The 27,548-nt window shown below is 50.8% G+C and overlaps 1 protein-coding gene across 1 annotated transcript; it reads left to right on the forward strand.

The window, feature by feature from the left end:
- Window positions 1-23,911: 23,911 nt before the first annotated feature.
- On the forward strand, window positions 23,912-26,513 carry LOC126547304 (uncharacterized). The gene is made up of 5 exons (XM_050195266.3): window positions 23,912-24,735; window positions 25,467-25,627; window positions 25,746-25,944; window positions 26,053-26,246; window positions 26,320-26,513. The coding sequence occupies exons 1-5, from the start codon at window positions 24,021-24,023 to the stop codon at window positions 26,398-26,400; spliced, it is 1,350 nt and encodes a 449-aa protein (XP_050051223.2). The 5' UTR covers window positions 23,912-24,020; the 3' UTR covers window positions 26,401-26,513.
- The last annotated feature ends 1,035 nt before the right edge of the window (window positions 26,514-27,548 follow it).

Genomic DNA, 27,548 nt, shown 5'->3' on the forward strand with positions numbered 1-27,548 from the left:
TTTGAGTGTCCTGTTCGCCACTGTTTTTGTACCTCCGGGGTCCATCATGCTTCGCAAGACGTGCCATGTCCACTTAGTATTCTGTGTGTCTCTGAGCGAGTCAGTAAACTGTCTCCAAATGGTGTTACTCAAACGTTGCGCATACTTATTAGCTTGCTGTGCTAGCTGGGCTATACGTATTTTCAGCTTTCGGTGAAGTTTCTGTCTCCTCCAACGTTTGGTGAGGCTTCTTCTGGCATCCCACAAATGAAGTAGGTGCTTATCGACCGCCGGAGTTTCAGTGTTTGTTTCAATCTCCTTCGTTACCCTCGCGTGTGTCCTTTTGATTTGTGCTGTCCATGTGCTGACGTCGGTCAGGTCTCCGTGAATGTCTAGCCCTTCGCGGAATTTCACCCAGTCCGAGATCTTGGCTTTCCCGATCACCCTTCTTAACGCGTGGCCGCACTGAGCGGTATACTCAAAATGAAATGGTCGCTGCCAAGATTTTCTCCTAGATTCGTCCACATCGTGTTCCTTGCGGTGTTCGTGAATGTCAGATCTGGTGACGTGTCTTTTGAGACACTATTACCAATGTTTGTGGGGAGATCTGGCTGTGTAAACTGGTGTAGGTCGTACCTTTCCACTAGGTCCGCTAGCATTACTCCTTTGGGGTTCTCTTTGCAATAGCCCCAGTTAGAGTGTTGTGCATTAAAGTCTCCCAGAAATATAAGTGTCCTTTCATTTTAGACGGCCCAATGAGTGCACTAGTATATTCTCGAAGTCGGCCTGTTTCTCTCTGGGAGGGCTGTAAACATTGATAATTACCGTTTTAGGTCGGCAGCGCTTTCGAGGCCAGACCGTGATTACGTGATGTTGGATAGGCTCGTTCCCTGCATAGCTAATACTCAGTGCCACGTCCTTCTTTGCGAAGGTAGCAATTTGTGGGTACTCTGGGTCTTGTAGCACACGTAGCCCTTCAGATTACTTGGTGTTTGCCTACCTCCTGTACGCATATAACATCGGGAGGGACTGGAGACGATTCAATGAATTTTGTGAAATTGGCGAGCTTTCTCCGCAGTGAGCAGCAATTCCACTGCCCAATAGCGCGTTGAAAAGTTACAATATTTACAGATTGGATTGGATTGGATAATTTTATGAAAGATTCTGCAGGACGCGCGTCAGCGCGCAGCGGGCGTCTCCCACGCAGGGACCGACAGGGAGTAGCTAGCGGCTGTCGCGCTGGCCTGCTGGACGGCCCATTGCTGGTCTTGCAGTAGCGGTCTTCGTAGGGCCTTCTCCCACTTGTCCGATATAGAGTCGGACGGAGCGTTTCTACACTTCCAGAACACATGTGCGCGTGTCGCCACACGAGGGACACGCGTCGTCGGGGTAAATGTCCGGGTAGATGATGTGTAACGTGGCGGGGTTTGGATAGGTATGTTGTAACAAGCGTAGCGTTAGCACCAGCGGCCTGTTTAGTTTGGGGTGCGGGGGCGGAAAGAGACCAGGGTGGTTGCTTGTGCTAGCTGGTAATTCATGATCAAAAATAACGTACAGCGCGAAGGACAAGGACCGCGATAGACGACATACACAGCGCTGTCAGCGCTGTGTATGTCGTCTATCGCTGTCCTTGTCCTTCGCGCTGTACGTTATTTTTGATCACGGAAAGAGACGTCGTCTCAGGCAAAAGTGTTTAGTGATTTCGTGGTACGTTACTGGGGCGTCCATGTTCGCCTCCAACTCGTCGAGACGTGGTTGCCCGGGGGTGACGGCGCGGTCGGTAGCGCGCGCGCAGCGTCGTGGGCTGTCCCGTTGAGGTTGGGCGGGGCGCCCGGGATCCGAGCTAGGTGGGCGGGAAACCAGATGACGGTGTGGTGCTTGAGGGTGCTCGGATCAGCGCCGCGGAGGACCCGTAACGCCTGGTCGGAGACTACTCCTCTCTCGAACGCTTTGATGGCCGGACTCGAGTCGCTGAATATTACATCTCGCTTGTCATCGAGCATTGCCAGGGCTATGGCCACTTGCTCCGCCACCTCGGGGTCGCGTGCGAGTATACCGTGGCGGCGTTTAGGGTCCGCTGCAAGGACGAAACCGCGACCGCGGTAGGCGGCGGCGTCCATGAACGCGACGTCGTCCGCTTTTTTATTTATGCGTTTGAGGAAAGCCGTCGCTCGGGCTATAGGCGCCTGCCACAATTGTGTTCCGGATGTATACATTTCGCGGAATGGGTGCGATCGTGGGTAAACCGGCGTAAACTCCGGTGGATCCTGCGTGGTCGGTGGAAAGTAGCCGAGCTCGTGCAAAATGTGGCGGGCCGTCTTGGTGGTCGTAAGTCGTATCACCTGCGCTCTCTCCTGAGCCTCAGCGATCTCTTCGGGAGTATTGTGCACCCCGAGCTCGAGGAGTGGATGCGTCGGCGTGGTGATGGGGAGCCCCGAGGGCCCGCTTCACTAGCTTTCGGATGAGTGTATTGAGCTCTTCACGCTCCGATTGTTTCCACTTGTGCATTGCTACGAGGTAGGTAAAGTGACATAGGACGAACACGTGCACGGGACGTAGCAGATTGTCTTCTTTGAGGCCGTGGTGACGGTTGGCCACTCTGCGTACGAGTCGTATCGCGTTGTCCGTCTTTGTTGTCAGCTTGTGGACCGTTTGAATGTTTGACCCGCCCGCCTCGATTTTCCTTCCCAGGACTCGGATGGAATTGACCCTGCGGATGGGGCGACCGTCTCTGGTGCGGACGGTGATGTTGCGCTCGGTCGGGGGTTTCCACCCCTTGGGCCTTTTGACTTGTCGTTTTGGACAGTACAGCAGCAGCTCGGATTTGGCGGAGGAGCACTTGGGGCCCGTGTGGTCGAGATAGGACTCGGCGATTTCGACTACCTCCTGCAGAGCGGATTCGATAAAGCCGTCCGACCCCACGGAGCACCAGATGGTGATGTATGGTTGAGGCCTTCTATCTTCGAGAGGTGTTCGGAGAGCCTAATCATCACCAGGCTGAACAGCGTCGCCAAGAGGACGGAGCCCTGGGGGGTGCCACGCTGTCCGAGCTTGGCTTCTTCCGACGTGAGGTCTCCGGCACGGAGCACGGCCTTGCGACGGGTTAGGAAGGAGCGGACGAACTCGTAGAACCGGCGCCCAAGCCCTATAGGTCCACGATCGTATTAAGTAATGCCGAGTGCTCGATGTTATCGAACGCGTTCTCCAGGTCGAGGCCGAGTATGGCACGGGTGTCCCAAGTGGCCCCGACGTCTATGATATGGTGTTTCAGGACAAGCATCGTATCCTGCGTCGAAAGCCCGGGTCGGAAGCCGATCATGCGGTGTGTGAAACAGTCTTGGTATTCAAGATACCGGCCGACTCTGTTGAGTACGACACCCACACACGACGCGAGCGAGATGGGGAGAAGGTTATCGACGCCAGGCGCTTTTCCCGGTTGTAGAATGAGGATCGCGAGGGCGACTTTCAGGCGTCGGGTAATTCGCCCCGCCCCCACACGTCGTTGATGGCGTCCGTGAGATACACGACCGAGGTGTCTTCTAAGTTTCGCAGGAGCTTGTTGGTTATGCCATCGGGGCCCGGTGCGGACAGGCCGTTGAGTTCGTGGGGAGCCCGGCGCACCTCTTCGACGGAAAATTCGACGTCGAGGAGAGTGCATGTTTTGTAGATACCGGTGTATTCGGGATGTATAGGGTCGGCGGGCCTGTGGGTATCGATAGGTATTTTTGTGCGAGGGTCTTTACGACGTCATCCGGCGAAGCGATGCGTTTGGCCTGGTGAAGGACTTCAGTGAACGAGTGGCGCTGGTTCGTGCGGGTGTTCATGTGCTGAAGTAGGGGTCTGAAGAGGTTCCGCGTCTTCCCGTTGCGGACCTGTCCGTGGCCCGAGTTACAGATCTCGTCCCACTGCTGTTTGGATAGAGTGCTGCAATGTTCCATTATGTCCTTGTTCAGTGCTGTAATGCGTTTGCGGAGCCTGCGGTTGAGACGCTGGCTCTTCCATTGAGTCAGTAGAGATTGTTTGGCCTCGAGGGAGTGGGCGAGGCGGCTGTCCATCTTCTCGGTGGGCATGTTCATATTGACTGTTTTCGTGGCCTTACCCACGTCGGCCTTGAGCTGAGCCGTCCACGTCTCGAGGTTCGGGGCAGTGTCGGGAGGGAGTCGTGCGGCGCGAGTCTTGCGAAAGAGGTCCCAGTAGACCCACGTGTACGACTTGGGCTTCATGATGACGGTGGGTAAGTGCACGGCCAGTATGAGATGGTCGCTGCCAAGATCCTCCGCGAGATTGGACCAACGGGCATCGGCTGTGCTCTTCACGAAGCAGAGATCCGGGTGGTATCTCTGTGCGTGGACGTGCCGATGCAGGTGGGGAACGCCTTGTCTGTCAGTAGGGTGAAACCCAGGTCGTTCGCATGCTGCCACAGAGCGGCACCCTTGGGGGTGTCATGCACGTAATCCCAGGTGCGATGCGCAGCTTTAAGGTCGCCAGCTATCACGAGCGGGTTTGAGCGGAAAAAAGATCGAAACGGCACATACGGCAACACTGGAACAAGACACGAAGCACAATATGCATGAGAGCGGAAAGAAAACCTGAGATAATTACGACGGCTTTAAATTTGCGACTAAGAACGATAGTGGCCGTTGCCTACAAAGTTCAATACGTAAGACACACATGTATGCTATCCGACTGTATCCGCCGACTGGCACCAATCGGAACGGATACAAATTGCAACATATTAAGGCAGAAACAAGGTTAACCAAATTATATTAACAAAAATTAAAATGGTAATAATCACGCCAATAAATACATTTGAAGTAGAATTATCACCAAGAAATTTAGGACAGAAGGAAATACCGTATTTGCACGATTGTATACCGCGCCCCGATTGTAACGCGCAGTTATATTATACCGCCCAAATATCCCTAAAATAACTTGGTGCCAATTTTACCGCGCACATCAAGTAACGAAACCTGAGTCGATGCGTACCGTGTTGAAACAATTTTATAGAACATACAAATGCACACAAGAAGGCGAAATGAAGGCGAAGCTACGTTCAACGCCGGTCTCATCATATGCTGCGGCTAAGTCCATTAGAGACGATTTTTGCAAAGGGGAGCACAGAAGCGTTGCGGAAAAAGAGGTGGACAGGAAAAACGCTCACTTGCGACTAAGTATATTTTCAGAGATTAACCATCAAGAACGTTAGTGCGCGTGCGCTGTCATCGAGAATTGTAAAAAAAAAAATATGTTTACATTGCTTATATATATAAAATTCGCCTAACAACGGGGCACGCATCACTACATTAATAATGACAGCTATAGTGTAGATGATAGCAACAACGGCATGTGCAAGTGGCCTGACAGAAGTCATTAAAAAAAAAAAAGACCTTCGGAGGGAGAGTGACAGAGGAGGTGGCGTAGAAACTCCAGCCCAGGGCGAGGAACGTAAATTCCTTATCCATCAGATGCAATGACGGGGCACTAATACAAAGGTTAGCACGAGCGTGAACCTGACAAGCCTCGAGGATTTCCCTTTCGAGTTTGTCTTTGGATCTGCTTTTAATCTCGGTTTTATCGAAGAGGGGCTCACAGCCACAATCCCTGCAGTGCACAGAAAGGTGCGCGTTGTTGCTCAGGGCCTTTAAAGATGAAGAATGCTCTCTTAAAAAATTAAATTAATGGGATTTCACGTGCCAAAACCACTTTCTGATTATGAGGCACGCCGTAGTGGAGGACTCCGGAAATTTCGACCACCTGGGGTTCTTTAACGTGCACCCAAATCTAAGTACACGGGTGTTTTCGCATTTCGCCCCCATCGAAATGCGGCCGCCGTGGCCGGGATTCGATCCCGCGACCTCGTGCTCAGCAGCCTAACACCATAGCCACTGAGCAACCACGGCGGGTGTATGCTCTCTTAGCCTGTCATTTAGACAGCGCCCCGTCTGCCCAGTGTAAACTTTCCCACAGTCGAGTGGTATCTTATATACCACTTCGGTAGCACACGAGCCGAGCGGTTTCGTGTGTTTCTCACGAGTCTTGTTCTTCTTATGGCCGTTTTGCAAGGGCGCACAACCGAGAAAGCTTGAGAGGAGCTGTGAAGACGAGGTCAACGCCGTGTTTTTTTTCCGATTCTTTTTAGGTAGTGTGAAATCGTTTTGTCACTGAAAATATACTTAGTTGCAAGTGAGCGTCTTTCCTGTCCACGTCTCCTTTTTCCGCAACGCTTCTGCGCTCGCCTTTGCAAAAATCATGTCAAAGCAACTAACCCAACAGCTTACGATTCCATTAGAGACACCGAGGTCAGTGTCGAATCGCTTTGCCTGCAGACGAGTGCAATCAAGGGCCCGCTGCACTGCGTTAACGCCGCAGTACGTGAAGGTACAGGCTCTGTAAAAGTCAGTATGTCGTTACTAGCCTTGAAATGCTCACGAAAATGAAGCCATATATTTGTGTTTTCGCACACACTTAGTAAACGCAAGCGCATACTGGTAACAGACGTGAGTTGACTTTCAAGCGCTCCTATTTTCAACAAATTAATCTGTGCAGTAAGAAAGAAATTTTAGTGCATTTCTAAATGTAAACTAAAAGAAAACACTGCTGCAAAATACAACAATTTACGAAACTCGTAACGTACAGGGGTGATCACGCTCGTCTAGAGCCTCGAGCAGCGTACTGCGGAGCAAATGAACCGAAATTTAACATAGATGTTTGACTAATTAAGGACAAAGTGCTTGTGCCTGAACGGGTTTCACGTTTTTCCACTTGCATTTCGAGTTTCTTCGTAACTCGGTACCTCCCTTAAAATTTGTTTCTTCCTTGCGCATGCAGTGCTCGGCTCGATCGCTGTAGACAAGTGGGATCACCTCTTTATGCGATTCAGTATCTTGCAAATGTAGTACAAGCTTCGTAACTGGTTCCAGTGCCTCAGGTCGTTACGCCTGTCTTAAAGTACATTTTAAAGATACCTTAGCAGAGAACACTCGCTACGGCACAGTTTGAGCACTGCGGCAAGCTGCACATGTGATTACCATTCCCTTTTTTCCTCATCGGCGCGTCCATGCACACCGCCAGACCAAACCGGCGAAGCAGGCCGAAGTGCGTCGCAGATTTCTATCACCGGGTGACTGCTTCGGAGGAGGGCCGCGTGGCGCCGCCTGCGTCGCTGGAATGACCGAATAGAGAAATGCTTTCATAAATAAGTGCTCGGGACCTCCAAAATCCTTCGTTATATAGGGCACTTCGTTGCAGAGGTTGCGCACCGTACCGCTGACAATATAGAGCAGGCGAAGCACGTTCAACTAAAGACAACCTTTATTTAACGTAAATTCAACGGGGACTTAGTAAAATAAGTCGCTAATTTCTTTGTGCACACTTTGACAGATGTTACTGCAGGTTCTTGCACAGAGGTTCACAGCGTGCTCAGCGGCGAAACGCAGCAGCTACACAAAATAAAGCTAGCTGTGGATCGCCGAATGCCGCTATCGATCGCCTACCTTGCTCTCAAAATTATTTGTTCGTTTACAAGATCATCATTGTTGCCTTCGTTGACATTCGCATCCTGTCCGCACTAGATGGCTTTGTCACCAATTACGATTACATCATCAGGTCGTCATCAACTGTGTTGCACGTTCGTCAAACGTCGAACTCTCTACAACAAGTAGCGTTACAAGCAGCCAACGAGTTGAGTGATTCCTGGAGCACTGCAGCAGGACTACTTCTGACGTCGGCACACTTGTCAAGTGCGTCGCTATAGCGCTTCCGTTAGCGCTAGCGCAGAGCACACTTCAGTGAGGTCTGCGGAAAGCCGCGGCACTGATCCGTGGCATTCGTATAATTGTGAAGCAACAAATCAGCCTTCCGCCGGGAGCGCCTAAATTATTTCGATGTGCAAATAAATTCGTTGTAGCTCTTTGTTTTTGAGGCAATAACAATACACACCAAAAATAGGAATTCGACCGGGACCTAATCAATCCTTCGTTGTCAGCTAGGTCATACAGTGTAAGGATTGGGGTCGGGCATGAAATAGATGGTAGTTGGCCCATGCCGTCGTCCAACTCATCCACGCTGAGGACGTTGTTGAAAGGAGGGACATGTTCTCATCGAGAACGAGGAATATGTGATTTATTTACAGTATCTACATGAGAACGTTATAGTTCATCAGTCTAGCATGACTGAAAGAGAATGCACACCCAGCAGTCGCGCAACGGCTCCCTACAAACACTGTCCTCCCTAGAACCCTAGGTGAGGAAAAACGGCAGTTCACCGTAGACCAATTCAGAGCGTCCAAAGTCATCGTAGCCGACCCGCCTTTGAGGGGGAGGGTTTACACACTCACTTCCGCACATGTTTCACTGAACACACCGAGGTGAGAGGGTTCGCGCAGACAGGGGTCTTGCCCCGAGCAGGCGCCTCTTGATCCCAGAGTTGACCCCGCAGTCAGTGGCCGCCGCGTCTGTCCATTGACTGTGACGACTTCTGGGGCCCGTGAGACCGCACCGCAAAACATCCCCTTCCAGGAGTACCCCCACTCCAATCAAATCGTGAAGCGACGGCGACTCCACTAACAATACTTGGTCCGCCGACCGCGTCTACACGTGCCAGCGCCGACTGGCTGTTGACGACGCGCAATGTCGTCCTTACAAAGCGAGTCGCCGCAGCCGGCGGGGAGGGTTCCAAGGTCGCTTCTCCGAATATCGCCACCCCCGCAGCTGCGGCGGGCTGGGAAAATTTTGTAGTGTCATCCTGCTTCTTGATGGTAAAGTTAACGACTCCGCTCCGCTCTACGTACGGCTTCATCGTCGTGCGACCGGGCATTTTCAGAGCATAGTTAGTATCTGAAAGTTTGTGCAACACTTTAACGGGTCCGTCCCAGTGAACTTCAAGCTTGTTCTTTCTTGAAGGTTTGAGGATCATTATCTGGTCTTCGCCGTTAAACGTACGAAGCCTCGCATTCTTGTCGTAATAGAACTTGGCGTTCTTTTGAGCTACTTCCATGTTCTTTTAGACTAGTTCTTGGGTTCCAGCAGATTTAGCACGTATTCTACCACTGTTAGACTATCTCCTCTTTCCTCCCACGTCTCTCTTAACATTCTCAGTGGCGAACGGAGTGTCCTCCCGTACACTAGTTCTGCTGGCGAGAACCCCGTAGCCTCATGAGGAACCGTTCGCAAAGCAAACAAAGTGGCCGGCAGACAATTCTCCCAGTCCTCCTTGTGCTCGTAACAGCGCCTGCAAAACTCGTTTAGGCACTGAACGCCACCTCTCTACACTATTTGACTGAGGGTGATAGACGGAACTGTGTGTCAACACTTTTGTAAGAATGTGGAAGTCAGTGAGCTGGTGAATACTGACCCTTGATCCGCCTGAATTTCGGCTGGAAACTCAACTCGTGCGAATACTGTCAAAAGCGCGTTTACTACTTCGGTGGAGCTGAGCTCTTTCAGAGGGATTGCTTTGGGAAACTTTGTAGCCGGACACAGCATGGTAAACAAGTACCTGTAACCCGACTTTGTCTTTGGTCGAGGCCCTACCGTGTCTATCACAACTCACAACAAAGGTTCTGAAATTAAGGGCACTACCTTTAGTACAGCTTTCCAGGTTTCTCCTGGTTTACCTGAGCGCTGGCAGGCGTTGCATGATCTTACAAAGTTTTCTACGTCTTTGAAACAGCCAGGCCAGTAGTATTCCATAAGCAATCTTTCCTTTGATTTGTTTATGCCTAGGTGGCCGGACCACCCATTTCCATGACAGATTCAAAAGGTCCTCCCTGTACCTAGTAGGTACGACTAACTGATCTAAAATCCTGCCCTTTCGGTCTCTGTAGTGCCGATACAACAATCCTCCTCTCTCTTGTATCGTCACGTTGCGCCTAGCAATGCCTTCTTTAGCTGTGTGATGCAATTTAGCTAAGCTGCCATCATTCTTTTGCTCGGCTGCCAGTGACCCTCTGTCCACACGTAAGAGCCGATCAAAGTTCTCCGAGGCCGGTGATAGTAACGACCCTGTCTCGCTTGCGAGTGCGTCAGCTGGCTCTTCCTGCAGGCGTGAACTTTGACACCCTAGTGATATGCTCTCATTGAACTGGTCAGCTGGCAGGGTTTCCTCAACCGTTTTTTCGTCCCTCGAGCCTAGCTCGGATTCGGTTACTGAAGTTACCTCTTTTGCTACTTCCGCTGGAGCAGCTTGTGCATTGTCAGCGGAAAGCGACGCCATTTTACGAGCTTGGCCTCGCGTCAATACCTGTACTACGCCCTCTCCCCGTTTAATAAGCCCTTTGTCACGCAGTAATTCATCCGACCGATTCGAAAAAATGTAAGGGTACTGCAGCGACAAGAATTTGGAAACTGCAGCCTCGGTCACGAGATCCCCGAACGGTCCACTGATTTTGACTTTGGCCATGGGCAGACACACGCTGTGTTCTTCTACAACCTGTTTGATCCATGATACTTCTCCCGTAAAGTCATCTACTGTCAATTAAGACGGATGGACAATGTCCATATAGTGGCGGCACTGTCTCGCAGCACCCGGCATGGTTTGCCATTAACTTGCGGGTCGTGAAGATATGGACTTAAAAGTTCCATATTCTCGTCTTTTTCATCCACGTAGGAGAAAACTACGCTAGGCTTCCCGAAGTTTACTGCGATATGTCCGAGTTTGTTGCACTTATAGCAGCGGATCGGTCTAAAAGATTCGAATTTTCTTTTCTGCTCTTTTTACCCGGCTTGCCCGTTTGACTTCTCGCTCTTTTCTGAGGTCTCTTCCTCCACGTCTACAGGCTCCGGTTGTCTAGTCTGCGAACCCTTTTTGAACGGAAATGGGTTTCCGCGGTCGATTTCGACCGTCCCAATTTCCGTCCTCGGCGTTCAGCTTTCTACGCGTTGCGTACTCTTCGGCTAATTCAGCCGCCCTTTCCACAGTGTTTACATTTCCTCTGTCTTGTACCTACAGCTTCACAGATTGTGGGATGCTTTTGTAAAACTGCCCTAGACACATGCATTCAACAATCATGCATGTCTCTGCTCTCGTACGCTTCCGCGCTTTTCAACCACTCGACTAGGCTGGCCTTTAAGCCGTATGCAAACTCCGGATACCCCTCGCTATCCTTCTTGCCTGTGCTTCTAAACCTTTGCCGAAAAGTTTCGGCTGAAAGGCGGTACTTCTTCAAAAGACTAGCCTTAACCTTTGCATAATCATATGCATCTTGTGCACTGAGTCTGGTGATTACTTCCGCAGCCTCACACGGCAACATAGACAGCAACCGCTGTGGCTATGTACTCGGACCGAAGTTCATCTTCTCGCAAGTCATTTCAAAATTTCCTAGGAACAAGCCTATGTCGTTCCTGACCTCAAATGGCTTTAACAGCCTGTCCATGCGGTATGATTCTGCTTCACTTGATCGTTCCAGAGCCCCTTCACTTCCCTGACACAACTCCTAACTTTTCTTTCCAGCTCAAGTTGCATTTTTCTCAACTCGCGTTCCTCTGTGTTCCGTTCTTCTCTCTCTGTCCCGTTTCTCTCTTTTCCTAAAAAGTTCTAACCGAATTTCAATATCCTCCTCACTGGCCTGTTCGAAAATCAGCTTAAGTAATTCCGATTTTGGCATTTCCTTGTGTACCTCTAGGCCCAGTTCCTCACCAACAATCAACAATTCGTCTCTCAGCAGTGTCCTTAACTCCATGATTGCTGCTTTACTGCCTTGGTCCTGCTCGCTAAACATACCTAGGTAAACACAACCTAGCTAACAATCAACAATCCAGCTTCCCTACTGTTCTAAATAGAACAACCACAAAATGAAGTCTAGAGAGCCAAAGCAAGGACCAAGCACTCATCGTAGACGGAGCACTACGTCGCAAAATCCGTCTCACCGTTGTCAGCCAGATGTAAGGATTGGGGTCGGGCATGAAATAGATGGTAGCTGGCCCATGCCGTCGTCCAACTCATCCACGCTGAGGACATTGTTGAAAGGAGGGACTTGTTCTCATCGAGGAATATGGGATTTATGTAGTGTCTACATGAGAACGTTACATTTCATCAGTCTAGCATGACTGAAAGAGAATGCACACCTAGCAGCCGCGCAACGGCTCCTTAAAGACACTATGTCCTCCCTAGATCCCTAGGTGAAGAAAAACGGCCGTTCAACCTTCGACCAATGGGAGCGTCCAAAGTCATCGTAGCCTTTGAGGGGGAGGGTTTACACACTCACTTCCGCACAGGTTTCACTGAACACACCGAGGTGACAGGGTTCGCGCAGACAGGAGTCTTACCCCGAGCAGGCGCCTCTTGATCCCAGAGTTGACCCCGCAGTCAGTGGCCGCCGCGTCTGTCCATTGAGTGTGACGACTTCTGAGGCCCTTGAGACCGCACCGCAAAACGTCTCCTTCCAGGAGTTCCCCCGCTCAAATCAAACCGTGAAAGCGACGGCGACTCCACTAACAATACTTGGTCCGCCGACCACGTCTAGACATGCCGGCGCCGACGGGCTGTTGACGAGGCGCATTGTCGTCTTTACAAAGCGAGTCGCCGCAGCGGTCTGGGAGGATACCAAGGTCGCTTTTCCGAATATCGCCATCACCGCAGCTGCGGCGGGCTGGGAAAACTTTGTAGGTCGGTACCCCTGCGGGCCGATCGTAACAACAGGTCGCTGTATAGAGACGTTCGTCGCAAAGGCGTTAGACTGTATTTGAATGCAAGCGAATTGCGTCTCGTTGCGAAGACGTAGGACTGGGTCTAGTGAAAGTGGTGGACCCGATGTTTTGACTTTATTATTCCACTGAAATTTGGCGGTAGGCCTCCAATAATACGCAGTGAATTGAGGTGTTCATTAGATAAATTAGTTCTGTATCTCGACTTCCCGTTATTAATTATTGAGAAAGTTTGGTAGCGCCAAAAAGTGACATGTATACCCGTGAGCAAATTCCTTAAGTTTGGGAATTGGTAATTTATAACAATTATGTTTTAATTTTTTTTACTTGTCCTTCAAGATGGTGTTTCATTGTAGTTCAATTAGATCTAATTTAAAGGAACCCGACGGTGCGTCCACATCGCAGCTAAATTTTGGAATGTTTGTTTTTCTTCCTTCCTGGCTTACATCAACATCAGAGAATCGCTCGCAAAATTAAGTGTGCTGGTAGCCGAGGATTCTTGTCGCATATAGAGAAGGAAATGTAGTCTCCGCACTAATCCTCAGAAAGCAGCGAAAATGCTGGCCGTTTCGATTTTGCACCTATTTATAAAAATAAAATTCTCGCAGAACCCATCTCCCGATGACTGTCGATGTTGACGCGATTAGCATTCAAGCAATGTAGCGACACAACGTAATGGTGAAGACACCTTTATTTACACTCTGTAGTGATCATTCTGACATTTATCTTGGTTAGGCCATATGCGGCATACACTGTTTCCGGCACCCGCCCACTCGCTCGCCAGGGTCGGTCATGGCCATGACGACACAACGACGACGAAGTGACAACGATGGAATGACGTCGATGGAACGAAGAAGACGGTATGACGACGACGCCTTGACAATGGGATGACGTTTCTGACATGTTGACGATGCTATAACGACGACAGCGTGACGACGCTAGCATGAGTGCGACAATAGCGTGACAACGACGGTGCGCAAGAATTTAATGACGAAGCTGGAATGACTACGATGGTATGACCACGACAGCATGATCATGACGGAATGACGGAGAAGGTACGACATATGAATGCAACGACGAAAGAGGTACGACGATGACAGCATGAGGACAATCTGAGGGCGTTTCTGAAATAATCACGATGGTACAATGACAACTTGAAGACGACAGTATGAAGACAACAGTCTGACGACAATGGCGTGTGACGACGGCATGACGAGAGCCGGATGACGAAGCTGGATTGACGACGACGGAACGACCACAACGGCATCCCAACCGCGAGCTCATACCTTGTGGCCCGAGCTAGTAGACACTTTGTGTCTCTCGGTCGATGTTCGATATATTCACGTAGTAGTATATATTCACGATTGTAGTAGGCAAAGGACATGTTCATTGCGTTAAAACTGCAATTTTGCACTGAAGCCTTGTAATGTCCGTGTAAAGCTTATGAATGAAGTGTGCCTCTCCTTGCAGCTCCACATTGAGCTTATATATTCATATATACTGGCCAATTTCCATAGCCATGTCGTAACTGGACAGCATATATATATATATATATATATATATATATATATATATATATATATATATATATATATATATATATATATATATTTATATAGTGGCTCGGGCCGATCTTTGTGTGCAAGTAACTCGTCCTTTCTTACCTAAGGTTAACGAAACGAGACGAAAGTTTCCACAGCTCAGCCACTGAAATGCGCTGTAATACAGCAGGTCCTCGTACTTAGATTCCATCTCAGAAATTCACGAAACTGGCAGTGATTAAGCCCATGCAACCTGATACCACTAACAACTGAAATAACAGGTTCCAGGACACACAGAAGACTTGCTAGTGAATATAATGCAGTGCAAGAACAATTACTTCGTGAATCAACCGAATTCCACGGTTTCCAGGGCTATGAGTCTCTTTTACTTGCGGACATATTTTAATTGCGTAAGCATTTCTATGCTTACCCAACGAGAAAACCGCCCGTCCGTCCGTCATGAAAGATGATTGCTTTCAAGATAGAGCCCGCAGCAGCGAGCGACTCAACCTTCGTGCTGCCTGTCGCTTCAACGCTAAGTAAACGGCGAGAACAAAGCGCGCCAAGCTATCAGCAGTCGGCACTCTCCGTCGGCATCGCGGATCGCTTTCAAGACACGGTCCGCGCGGCCGTGCCATATGCAGCCGCCTGCGGAGTACATTTGGTCACGGTTCCTACTGGTTAGACGCGGATGGATAAGGCGCTAAAGAGCGATAAGGGCTTATAATGATAGGAACGTCATCAGCGCACCTGGCGCCGCCGCCAGCAGTAGTTTGCTTGCGTTGTCAATCTTGCGCCTCCGTGCGCACCAGTTCGTGTCGCCGCAGCGCTGTCGTTTGTACTGGACGGATCAAGTTTCATAACACTGGTAATGCCACCGGGCTGCGTGGAGATGAGCAAGTGGCACAAACACATACTTAGACAACTCCCAGAGGAGTTTCTGCGTGAATTTTTTAGATACGCTGCGCGACCACCTCGTTAGACGCGGCTTTTACCCACGAAAAAAAAATAGTTTTGGTTACTAATAACTTAAGGTACAAGCCACAAGGCGATTCTTGTTCGCGCGGTACCGTGATCGATCGCGCGCATAGGGGGGGGGGGGGGTGGAGCGTGCGTCTTCTCCTCTATATCCCGGCCGGCTGTCGCCCGAACTCCATCTTGGAGGTAATCTCCGGCGTGTGCAAAGATTGGGCGAGTCGAGATGCCTGGCGGCTGCGTGTGCGCTGTCCTTGCTCGCGCGCCTGGTGCCTGGAGGTCGCGTAACTTCAAGTTTCGGAGACGCGTTGAAGGGAGATGCAGCAGAAGGGGGGAGGGAGGGTCCCCTTTGTCTGCGCTCTTCATCACGCCAGCGTTGCGAGTGTTCGCGGTTATCGAGCGAGAGCTGTTCATTATTGCCTGTACGCGCCTGGCACCATGCTTGCTAATTTAATTATAGTAAGCGAATGTTCATTGGAATTTATACGGCCGATAAAGCTACGAGCCTAATTAATTCGTATAGTTGTGTAATACTCAGCTATTGCGCTATCAATACTTCGCATTTCGTGCGAAACTGCGACTTTTTGTTGCACGCAACGACTACAGCGTTTCCCCGGCTATCTTGTGTGAGCCGACAGAACGCACCTATTTCGCAGAGCAAGCACCTCCAAATCGTTTTACACTACGCGATGACAACATATCCAAGCAGCACCGCGCCGGCTTGCAGAAGGGAGGAAAGCATGCAGGAAGGGAAAACAAACTAGGAGGGAGCGTCACATAATTTCGGCTAACCTCGACAAGCCAACCTCCTCTGAAGCCGCCCCTCCCGCTCGCCGGGGACTATGGCCGGGGCCTTGTGCGCCGTGCCTTTTGGGTAGGATAGGCCCACATTGTTGCCAGACCATTCGTGCTTGTCTGGTACGTGGTAACGATTAGTGGCTTATCGGAGCCTGCCGTCAAAGGCACGGAGGCACGTAGAAAGTATAACGCGTGGATTTCTGCTACCTCGGGCGTCGTTCTTCGTTTCGAATGCGTTGCCTTGAAACCTGGAGAAAGACTGGGGAGCCAGACACATGGCGACATTATTTTCAAAGCATCACTTGCGCTTACCGCCGCAGTTAGTCAGCACTCTCACCTCGAGACCCGTCCGCGGCCCGAGCGTCGTCTATTGTTTCGTCAAATCAGCTGTTACTTACCTAAAACTCCGGTGCGTATTTTCTTGCTAATTTTTGTTCCGCTGTCTAGCATCTATATAGGATGAGACGAGATCTTTCGCGGGATAGTTATTTGTCGTGTGTTTGCCTAGTAAACGGTTCTGCTGCGCATCTTTCGTTGTGAAATAAATAAATAGCATTTCCCTGCACTCTAAATGCCAAAGTCGTCGCAGACGCGCCTGGCCGCTCGAGGCACTTTGCGTGTATTTGAGGGCATCTTTCACGCTCGGAGAAACACTTATATGTAGCACGTAATGAGCAACAGAAAGCTGTATTGGGAGTTTTTCATGTCGCTCTACAATTTTCTCATTGACACTTTTAAAACGAAACTTTCGTTGCCTCTTCCTTCGACTTTCCCACAGCTGCTGCTGCTGCTGCTGCTGCTGTGGGCTGCTGCTGCTGTGGTCTGCTGTCGCGCATACCGTGTCGGGGGGTGGTTCATAGTGTTATATAGATGACAGCGCGAGTAAGAGAGAAAAGGCGACGGGAGAAACTCGTTTTCACGCTACCAAGTCGGATGTGCACAATGCCCTCTGGAGCTCCCTGGCCGTCGCCACATTAGCCACTTGACAGCTGTAATTATTGGTGACTAGCTCCCCTCAGAAGCATTGCAGAAACTGCAGCGCTTCCGTTTCTACTAACTTGCGAGACCAGAGAGGACGCAGATAGAACTGTAGAGAAGAGAAGGAGAGGGAGAAGAGGCAGTAAGAGAGGGGGGAGGTGACGTGAGAAGGCAAGGAAACCCCCTACTACACGACAGTGGTTGCGGGAAAACAGGATAAGCTTAAGTTCAAGATACGATACAGTACGTTGCTGCTATTTCTGAAAAATAAACGCCATGAAAATATGCCAAGTGGGCAACTTACGCAGGGCGTGCAGAAGCAGAGCCGCATTGATTAAAGCGCACCGCAGGGTGCAGGAGACACAGCGGAAGCGGTCGACCGTCAAATCAACGCTTCTGTGGCCGCCGCGTTAGCTTTGCGGCTATGGCATTGCTAGAGGTCGTGGATTTGATCCCAATCGCGGCAGCCGCATTTCGACGAGGGCGAAATAGAAAACGCACTTGCACTTAGATTTTGGGACACATTAAAGAACATCACGGTGTCAAAATTAACCCGGAGTCCGCCAATACGGCTTGCCTCATAATCTGAGTGTAGTTTTGGAACATACAGCCCCATAATACAATTCAAGTTTAATACTTCTGCCACAATGCGATGTGCCATGTGAGGAAATGACAACGCTCAACCCTCTCAGAAGTTATAAAATATGGCGCACAACAACGCCTCAAGCAAACACCTCTCTCTGTGTGTTCTGTGTACTACGCAGACAAACAGCAATGGTGCACGCAAGGTAACGTTTAACACCAACTCACCACTCTTGTGTTAGCCTAAATGTTGAAGAAATTAAGCTTTAGCCGTTAACATCACCGCTAATTATCGTCAATCAAAGCATCCAGCACGGAAAACTTCGCTTACATCGATTCCCACAGTGCGTGACACCCGCATACTTTTCATTTAATTATACTATTTAAGAACTTGATAATTTATTAAAAGTAATTATCTAACTAGGCGGAACTAAAAAAATTGAGTATCTCCAAGCGACGTCAAACAACATTACCTTGGTTCTGTCCAGCTACGTGGCATTCGCATATCTTTAAACTCTAGCTTAAGTTAGCTGGGACATCCTATATATAGCACCGATGTTATACTGTAACTGGCCTGTACGAGCTCGTCTTATCCTTATCACATTTGCCTTTGTAGGTTCATCTTGCTTTCACGCCATCCAACCGGAATTTTATTCATTATAATCACTTGCTCAATGGCATTAGTCAGCAGTGCATTGCTCATTGGACCGATGTTCTTGATTAGCTGTCTTGAGATTTCATCGGGTCCTGCGGTGGTGTTATTAGGGACATTTTCTTGTACTTTTTTCCAATAAAATTTTTATAAGGTAAATTTTAATGTCTCAGGCTTTCTCTGTTGGTGCTGGATCTGTTTGGGTCAGAACTAGGCTTTCTTTTGTGCCGAAGTTAGCCTTAACCGTGTCTGTGATGTACCGCAGCGCATAGTCTCCTTCGAAGATGTTACCGTTTTGATCCCTTATAGCCGTCTGCAAACTTTTAGTTGGAGCTCCGAGTGCTCTTGCATAGTTCCAAAATCTTTTTGGTGCAGCTTTGTATCTTTTGCAAATGTTATGCACCCAACATTCACTTAATTGTGTATTTAATATTCTCTTGCACGAGCTCACTCGCCACCCTTTTTCTTTTCTCGCTATTTTTTCCATCTAAGGAGCACCTCTTCTTCGTGTAATCCCAACTTTTTGGCTCCTCGATGATCCTTAGACGCCTGCTTATGCTATTCTACAGCTTGTTTTGGTTTGTTCTACCGCTTACGTGGTTTCCTCTTTCCAATCCAACATTTTTCCCCTCTCTCTGTCTTATCTCCTTGTGCATAACGTCTACCAGTTCCTTATATCCCCAGACTGCTGTAGGAAACGCCTCAATTTTCTCTGTGTTCTTGCAATCCCTCTTATTTGATTTTCATTCATTTTTACAAAATTATGATGCTATTGGTTCGTGTTTTGCGTTAGTATCTCTTCCAAATTTTAAGGCTAGACGTTTATGATCTTTTCCGTGCTCATCTATCATAATTTGGTCTAGTCGTTCGTAAACCGTTTCTGAGAATAAGGCGTAATCGATACATGACTGCCTTTTCCCGCACTGCCACGTTACCTGTCGATGACAATTATTCTCCCTGTTAACTGCTGTAAAGTTCTGTTGATCGCACAGATCCAGCACTAGAGAACCGTTGTAATCAGTATATCCGCCTAAATCATCCATGTGCGCGTTAATATATCTCCCATTAGTATCACCTGATCCGATTTCTTTAACTCATTAATATCGCTTCTAAGGCAATTAATCAATTTCTTATCTTTATCTTTGCTATCACTATCTGTCCATAGGTAAGCTACTCCCAGCCACGTCTTTTTGCCTTGCCACGTGCCGCTAATCCGTAAATGCTCCTTACATGTCTCGTTTACCCTTAGCCACTTCAGACCTCGCCTAATTAGCATGCCTACGCTTCCGCCTTTCCTTGACCCAGTCATTCTGTTGCACTCCTCTTATACAAAATTGTCAATAACGGGCGGCTGTCCAAATCTCGTAGATGCGTTTCGGTCAAGGCGTACACGCTAATTGCTTCGTCATCCAGCTGCGTTTGCATTTCCAGCCATTTTTCCTGCTTGCGACCACCCTGCATGCTTATGTGACAAATTTTACCTTCTCTATTCTATCCTTTGTGCGTCTTTTCCTAACTCATTATGGTCCGATTCTGCCCTTTAATTGGTGTGTCGCTACATACAATACTTAATCATCCTTCCTGATTGTGTGGGGCCCGCCTAAAGAAGCTACAGCCCACGCCGCGAATCGAAGTCCAACGGGTGCTGCTACACTTTCGCTAAAATGTGTACCGTCACGTACAAGAGCACCTTCTCGGCCTACTCAGTGCACAGTGCGCTGACCTCTTTGGCTATTTACTTCGCGATCCCTGCCCCTAGTCCTTGCAGTACGTCACGTACTCCGCCCATTATCACCACTAGGTGCCTCTTCTCCATTGTGCATCGGCAACTCCGTCACCTGCGACTCGACACCCGACCTCACCTTCGTCAGGAACGTCGAGGACGTGGGCTGGGAGAACACCGCCATGGAGTTCGGCAGCGCCACCACATTCTCGAGACCAACTTCAAGGTGTCTCGGAGTAGAGTAGGGTCAGGGAATTCACGTTCATCGATTGGGACCATTTTCGCAAGATTCGCGAACCCGGGAGAGCCAGGGCAACCGCCACCTTCGAAGAATGGTGCGAAGGCGTCCGCAACGACGCTTCCGCGGTCACCAAGAAAGTGGAAACCGATCTCGACGTCGAGCGGATGGACAGCAGACTCGCCCACCTGATCGAGGCCAAAAACGCCCTGCTCCACCGATGGAACGGTCACAAGCAAGATTCGCGAACCCGGGAGAGCCAGGGCAACCGCCACCTTCGAAGAATGGTGCGAAGGCGTCCGCAACGACGCTTCGGCGGCCACCAAGAAAGTAGTGCTCGTCTTCTTAGCGGCTCGAGTCCATATGCTCTCACACATCATTCGATTCGCTGGTTTCCCGCTCACGTAGGGTCGGTCGAGGATGCTCCCCCGAACCTCAATGAGTCTGCTCACGAGGCTGCGCGCGACCTCACCGACCGCGCTTCCTCTGTAAGCGTCGACTCCCCTCCTCCCTACGGCCACAGGGACGCTCCCGCTACTCACAACAAAGTTACGAAATTGTCCTACATGTCTAGAACGGTCTTTCCACCCCCTCACCCCAAGTAGAATAGGGCGCAAGCCGTTTCGCTTGGACTTCTATAGACCAGCACATTTCCGTGTCTGTCCGTTCTACACAAGGCTTATCCCGACGTATATCGCGACGACGCCTGCCCGTCCTGCGGGCAGACCTCCACTCTAACACACATGGTCTAGGAGTGCGGGTCTACATACCCCAAGTTCATCAAGGAGGAGTAGGACTCGCTTCTGCGTAGCCCCGCTCTAGGCAAGCAAATCCTGGCTGTCCGACGAGCCCGCGATCGGGCCAGTGGGCTAGACCTGCCGGTCCCAACGTGGGACTACCGGGTGGCGGTTTTACAATTGCTAGTAGGTACAGCGCGGCATGGCGCTTTTGACGGCGCTCGACGTTTCTGCGCAGGCGCGAGTAAGAGCGGGTGCGAGAGAGAAAATCTGGGGGCCTTTGCTCCTTGAATATGTGACTCTGCCTAGGCACTATATACGGTGGAAAAGTTTCTCTGCGCGTGTAGCGTGCGTTTGTCCCTAGGCGTGCCGGCATGGCGGAGGGGGTTCGCTGACTGCCGCTGACAGCCCGCGCGGTGAGGCAGTGGGCACGGACGCCCCATTTGGTGATCACTGTCTCTGAAGGGGCAAGGTTCTGACTGGTGTTGTATAAGTCGCGGGTCACTTTGTTAGTCGCGACGATAGATTGCATTTTCTACAAGCACTGCTCCAGAAGGGCACATGTAACCGGCAAACCGAGGCCTCAGGAGAGCACCTGAGGTTATATTAAAGCAGGCGGCGCAGGAACTCCGGGTCACCCAAGCGGTAGCGGGGGGATCAAAGCTGGAAGCAGGGCGGCCCGTGGGTTGGGGCCGCGGAGGCCGAAGCGTGCCAGCGGGTGTTCGCATAAAAAATTGGCTGTCCGCAATAACGGACAGCCGATCTTATACACCATGGCACGCGCAGGCCTCTGCGAGCCCCAACCCACGGACCAGTGCAGCTTCTAGCTTTGATGTCCCCGTTGCCGCTTTGGTGTCCTGGAGGCGCCGCCAATAATGCGAAATAGTGACACGTTGTTTTAATTAGCAAACAACACGATTGAATAAATATATTTGCGTCGAGCCGCCAACTTGCGATGCTAGGTTCAACACTACCGCGCCCCGAGACTTCTGCCGGCGCGCCTAGGGAGAAGCGCATACAACACGCGAACACGCGCTAAGAAACTCCTCCGTAGTGCCTAGGCAGAGTCGTATATTCAAGGAGCAAATGCGCGCAAACGTCCGTCGTCTCCGCAAGTGCCACGCCCCGGAAATACGCACAGCCGGGTGTGGAAATACGCGCAGCCGGGTGCGCGACGAGTTCGCGTCCTCGCCGGACCTGCAATAAAGTTTCTTCACTTACTCACACGCTCATTTTCAATTGTGTCCCACATGCGTTCCTTGGCTTTCGTCACGGAGGAAGGAAACTCAGGAGAGGCCCTGACGTCACTCTTTGTGAAGCTAAAGTGAAGCCGGAAGTTGGCGTTGCTCCGCCTATCGGGCCAGCTCTCCTCTCTTGTTTACCTTTCTCGCGAAACCACGCCGCGCTGCCTGCAACCGGGATGCTCGGACGCGCGCGCTCCGCAGCAATACTAAACAATCGTTAGCACGTTAGCATGATTCCGCCAAAGAGGGCAAAATTTCCCGCGGATATTCCTTCGTCCGTCGCCACTGCCGTGGCCCGGTACATTGCGTACAGCGTTGCATGCGCGTTCATTTCACGAACTTTAGTTCCTCCTGTCCCACCTGGCCACAGCAACATCCGGTAGAGCCCGGTCCAGATAACGCAGCGCAACAAAACACGGAGACCAACGCGAACCTGCCCGCACGACGCCTTTGCCACGGTACGAAACCTACGGAGCAACACGTGTGAGCGCACAGGACAATAACAAAGCCGCCATTGTAGCCCGAAAGGCGTGGCCACTACAGCAAAGAAATAAAAAAACAGTAAACGAAAGGAGAACCTACTACGTCATTTCCTTCTCACTTCTCATAGCGCGCGGAGGGGGTAGGGCCTCTCCTCAGTTTCCTTCCTCCATGGCTTTCGTTATCACTTCTTTAGTCGGTTTTCCGGGAAGCGCGCTAATCTGCACTCGCTCGCCTGCTCCTACCCTCTCTACTGGTTCTGCTTTTCTCATGTGTGAATCGCCAAGAAAAATCACCCGACGCTTTTCCTCCTCCTCGTCGCCGAAAGCTGCACCTGGGGCCGCCGTCACTCCGGTGGTCCCCTCATACTGAAGACAAAAATATCAAGCTTGTTCCCACAGGTCCGGCGAACAAGATAAATGTCCACCACTTCAGCGGTGCTTGTCCAGCTATAGGGAGGCGGGCACACCGTGCGTGCTACATTTACATGCAGGGACACAGGATCCAGAGATCTAGCGCAACTGGACGAGCATCAACACCTACGCGCGAAGCTATTCGAGGACTTTGTCCACGCCGCTTGATTCCCAGAGCATAGGTATATTTTCCATTCGGGCCCTTCGTTTTCTAAATAATCAAGAACTAAGGTATTTTAAATATATTTTCAGCTAACACATATAATTTATGAGAATGGGAACTATAGCAGTACGACGCCGTCACCCGAACTCTGTTGCTCCATTTAAAAGTTTCGGGCACGCAGATCGGCCTAAAATCATAAGGTCGTTCGTAACCATGAACGAAATTCTTCCTCTAGTTTCACAGTCGCACATGTTTGCGTGTTCTTCAATGTTTGAGTGATCTTCTAGAACACTTTTTCCCAACTGTCGTCGTTTTCTGTAAAAACACCTCCGGACAAAAATTGCAGGCGTTTAGCTACCGATACACGTCAATAATTTGAATCCAGCCATTAGATGTTAGCAACCTCACGCAGACTTCTGCTTTGTGCTGTTTAGATAGATAGATAGATAGATAGATAGATAGATAGATAGATAGATAGATAGATAGATAGATAGATAGATAGATAGATAGATAGATAGATAGATAGATAGATAGATAGATAGATAGATAGATAGATAGATTAGTTATTAAAGGTGCTCATGAATAGGACTGGCCTGAGACCCAAGTGGGAAGCAGAGTTATTTGGGAGGGGAAATGGGCTGATAGGCGCGTCAGGGTTCCTCCCAGATTCCTTTTGTGACGCCGGATGAATGTTGTTTATTCATCTCGGATATTCTCCGATTCCTCGCGGTCCCATCGGAGCACTGTGACGAGGACAAAGTGCACGCACTGCTCGAGGCGCGTTCAGGCACGCGAGGGCGAGCATATCACAGCTCGCGCATTAGCCAGAGTTCCAGAAAACGTTCGCAGGGCCGCCATCGTGTGAGCCCGCAAGCCATGGCTGAGGATAAGAGCCCGGACCAGCAACGCCGCCAGTCATCGTCGGTGGGTTCGCTGCCCGTTGGGCGCGCTAACGACCAGGGACGCCGGCAGCCACACGTCGAGGACGCTCGCAGTAAGGCGGCCTCTAGCTACGCGCTGCCCTGCCCGCCGGACTCGAGGCGCCGGCTGTCCCGGGACGTGATCTCCAAATCACTCGGGGCGCACGACTATCGCTACGTGCAGCATGCCTCACCGACGGTTGCTTCTGTTGCTACGGGACGCGCAAGCTACGCGGCTCTAGGTCACTACCCGCAGGTTGCCAGGGAGTACGTGGCCGGCCCGCAGCATGCCAGGGGCTATGGGCCACGCGAGTACCAGGCGGGAGGCTACTATGTGCCCGAGCACCCATACGTCCCCGGCGTGGTTGCCTATCCGGCCATGGGCTCGTATGACTGGAAAGCGAGTCCAGGAACTCAGCGCGGCCCGGAGTTGGCCACCCCGCAGGACAGCAAGGCTCGCCAGCCCGTGGTGACGCACGTGGGCATGATGCACCAGGCCGGGGACGTGGCCGGACCGGCCGCTACGCTGCCCGCCAAGCAGCAGGCCTCACCCGGCCAGAATGGCTCACCCGGCCTGAATGGCTCACCCGGAGAGGCCGCTGCCGAGTCCGACTGGTCCCCCACGAAGGAGCTCTTGAAGGAGGACTCGCGCTCCGCCGTTTACTATGCTGGTACGCTGCCCGTACGTTTGTTTGTTAGACGACTTAAACATTCCCCAGTTATTTTTCGTTGATGTAATTCATTCAGCAGTCTTTCGTACCTCGGCAAGGTCCAGTTGGTGTCCGTTGGAGGTTAAAACTACTAGGGAGAGGAAGCATCCCATAAAAAAAAAAAATGCGGGGAAAGAGGTATGATTTAGAAGCAATGAAAAAACGGCCCAGTTATTCGCAGTTATCGAAAATGTGGTCACATATAATTGCTCAATCAACTGCGTTGATTGGTACCGCGACTTGCAGGTTTAGCTGTGGGCAATTTGTCTCTTGTTTATTACTTTGTTCGAAATGCTAAATGTGAACCTATAAACATGAGTGCTGCGGCTGAGTCAACGACTGGAATTCGTAATTCATACGTTTCAGCGCTTGCTAGTGGCCTGCACGTCTTTCAGGCCCTTTGATCCGGCGTCGTCGTGCGCGTTCATGTTACCTTGGATCGATAAATAAGGACAAACCTAAGGAGCCTTCGCGAATTATTATTACCCTGGGTCATAGCATTTGCAGTACCCGAATTTGTGCATGTGTTCTTGTCGGTGTTAGCACGAAGATAGGCGCATCACAGGGGCTGGAAGGCGCTATAAGTCTCGAACAAGCCGCCTTCCCTGACGATGACAAGATACGCACAGAGGGTGGGTATAGTCGCAGGTTATATGGGCTCAAATACTTACTTGATGCACTGTAACGTTCAGGCGCTGCCTCGGAGGGCTCGAGCGAGCACCATGACAAACCTAATGAGAGCAGCTTGAGCTCGATTTCATCGATGAGCACCAGTGGATCAAGCGAGAGCACTGCTGAGTCGGAGCCACCACAGCAACCGGTGCCATCTCAGCACTCCGTGCCAATCGATCAGGTATGACACACGAGTAATGCCAGAGCTGCGAACTAGGAGCAATGGCCGCGGGAATTTCGCCAATCAAATCGGCTCTACAACTGATGCGTCTTAGCACAACTGCGCCAACTCCCTGCAGGCTCCACCGCCACCTCAGGTTATCCACCAGATGCAGAAAATGCAGGAAATGCAACAAATGCAGCAGATGCAGCACATGCGAGAACATATGCAGCCGCAGCAATTCCACCAGCCGCAGCCGGCACGTCAGCAAGACGACCCGCAGAAGCCTGCCCCACAGCACGCTCCGCGCATCAAGGATATTCGAGTCGATACAGCAGGTGAGTGCTCCGACAGAGCAGTCTTGTACGGTGCTCGAACTGCCAGGAATACTTTAGACTCGCTGCAGGCGATCCAATGGGATCCGTCAAAGGCATGTCGCGTCGCAGGGCGCGTGGCCTCTGTGCTGCCGGTGCCTCCGGTGGGACCTCCGCCTGGCTACTTCGCTCGGCCGTCTCGTGAGCCGAGCTCCTCCCGCACAAAAGACACAGACAGCCGCAGCCAGTTCTCGGTGGCCAGCCTGGCCGCTCCGCTACTGCCAGCATCGGCCGCTTCACTGGCCAACCGCAGCGCCATGGAGCAGGCGAGTCTACATTATAAGCATACACGCACCGTCCGCCTGTCCGCTTCGCTAAGCGCAGGCACTGTTTGCGCAGGCCTGCATTCTGGTAAACGTGGTACTGCTCAGTGTCCTGACTGGCATCGTGGCAGCTTTCCTGGTGCGCCAGCTGACCTGAATGCCTCGACAGGCAGCCATCCCACCTCGCCGCCAGACGGAGCACCCTTCGCTTACTTTCTGCTCGTCTCTCCTCGTGGGATGAATAAAACTTTTCTTTTCCCGGCTTGTCTACATACGAGTCACATTTAACGCTCTTTCTTGGCAGGATGCCTGTTAAAAAGTGGCGCTATCATTCCTCAGTGCAAGCAGATAAACTGCCGCCGGCCTCGACGCTGCAATAGTGAGTGCGTGACATGTATGTACACCCCATAGAGTTTCATATATTAATGGTACACCCTTGCAACGAGCGAACATCGACCGCACGGCGTGTCGGCGGCTTTGTAGCGGCGAGCGGCGGCCGGATCGGCAACAGTATGCGCGGGTGCACAAGACGATGTCAAGCAGGACTGATGGTTGCGCGAGTTAATATGTATTCATGGCGAAATTTGTAGCGCGCACAATAGACAAGGACGCAGTATTCACCTTCTCTGCGTCTTTGTCTATTGTGCGCGCTATAAATTTCGCCATGAACGATGTCCACTTGGGATGTATTCTGCTGCGCTGTTCGCTTCAGGAGTGCCCCTCGCAGCTACAAGGCCGCTGACATGCCGTGCGGTCGACGCTCGCGTGTTCTGGTTAAAAAATTGCAAAGGGTGAACACGCTATAATACACGCCAGCAGCGGTCATTGCCGTCTGTACTTCCCCGGGGCAATGTGCACATACCAACCCTTCCCACCACACCAGTTCCGCTTTCTGAATTTTCGCTTTCACCAACTTTATAGTGAAGCTTTCTTTGCCTTATCCTTCCGGGTTTGGCGCGGTGGGAGCTGACCACTGGGTCGGTCAACATCTCGGCAGTTATATTTGTGGTATAAACGAAGGTTATTTATGTGCGCCGAAATGACTTATCGGGGAATGGGCTTGTATAACCGTTGTGTGCTGACCGACAAAGTAGGTAGCGCAAATGAGCACACCTCTGTTCTGCGTAACGTAAAATTAAAAATTGCGACATAAAACCTGACCATATAATGTCGGCTCACGAGTATCTAATGCACACCAACCGGTTAATGGAACAGCGCCAATCTTGCAGAATGGGTACCTGCCATTGTGACACAAGAGGTACAGAAACTCTAAATGTTGCTTGATGGGTATCATACTTTACTTAG

The sequence above is a fragment of the Dermacentor andersoni genome, chromosome 1 (genome assembly GCF_023375885.2).
Source record: "Dermacentor andersoni chromosome 1, qqDerAnde1_hic_scaffold, whole genome shotgun sequence".
Lineage (NCBI taxonomy): Eukaryota > Metazoa > Arthropoda > Arachnida > Ixodida > Ixodidae > Dermacentor > Dermacentor andersoni.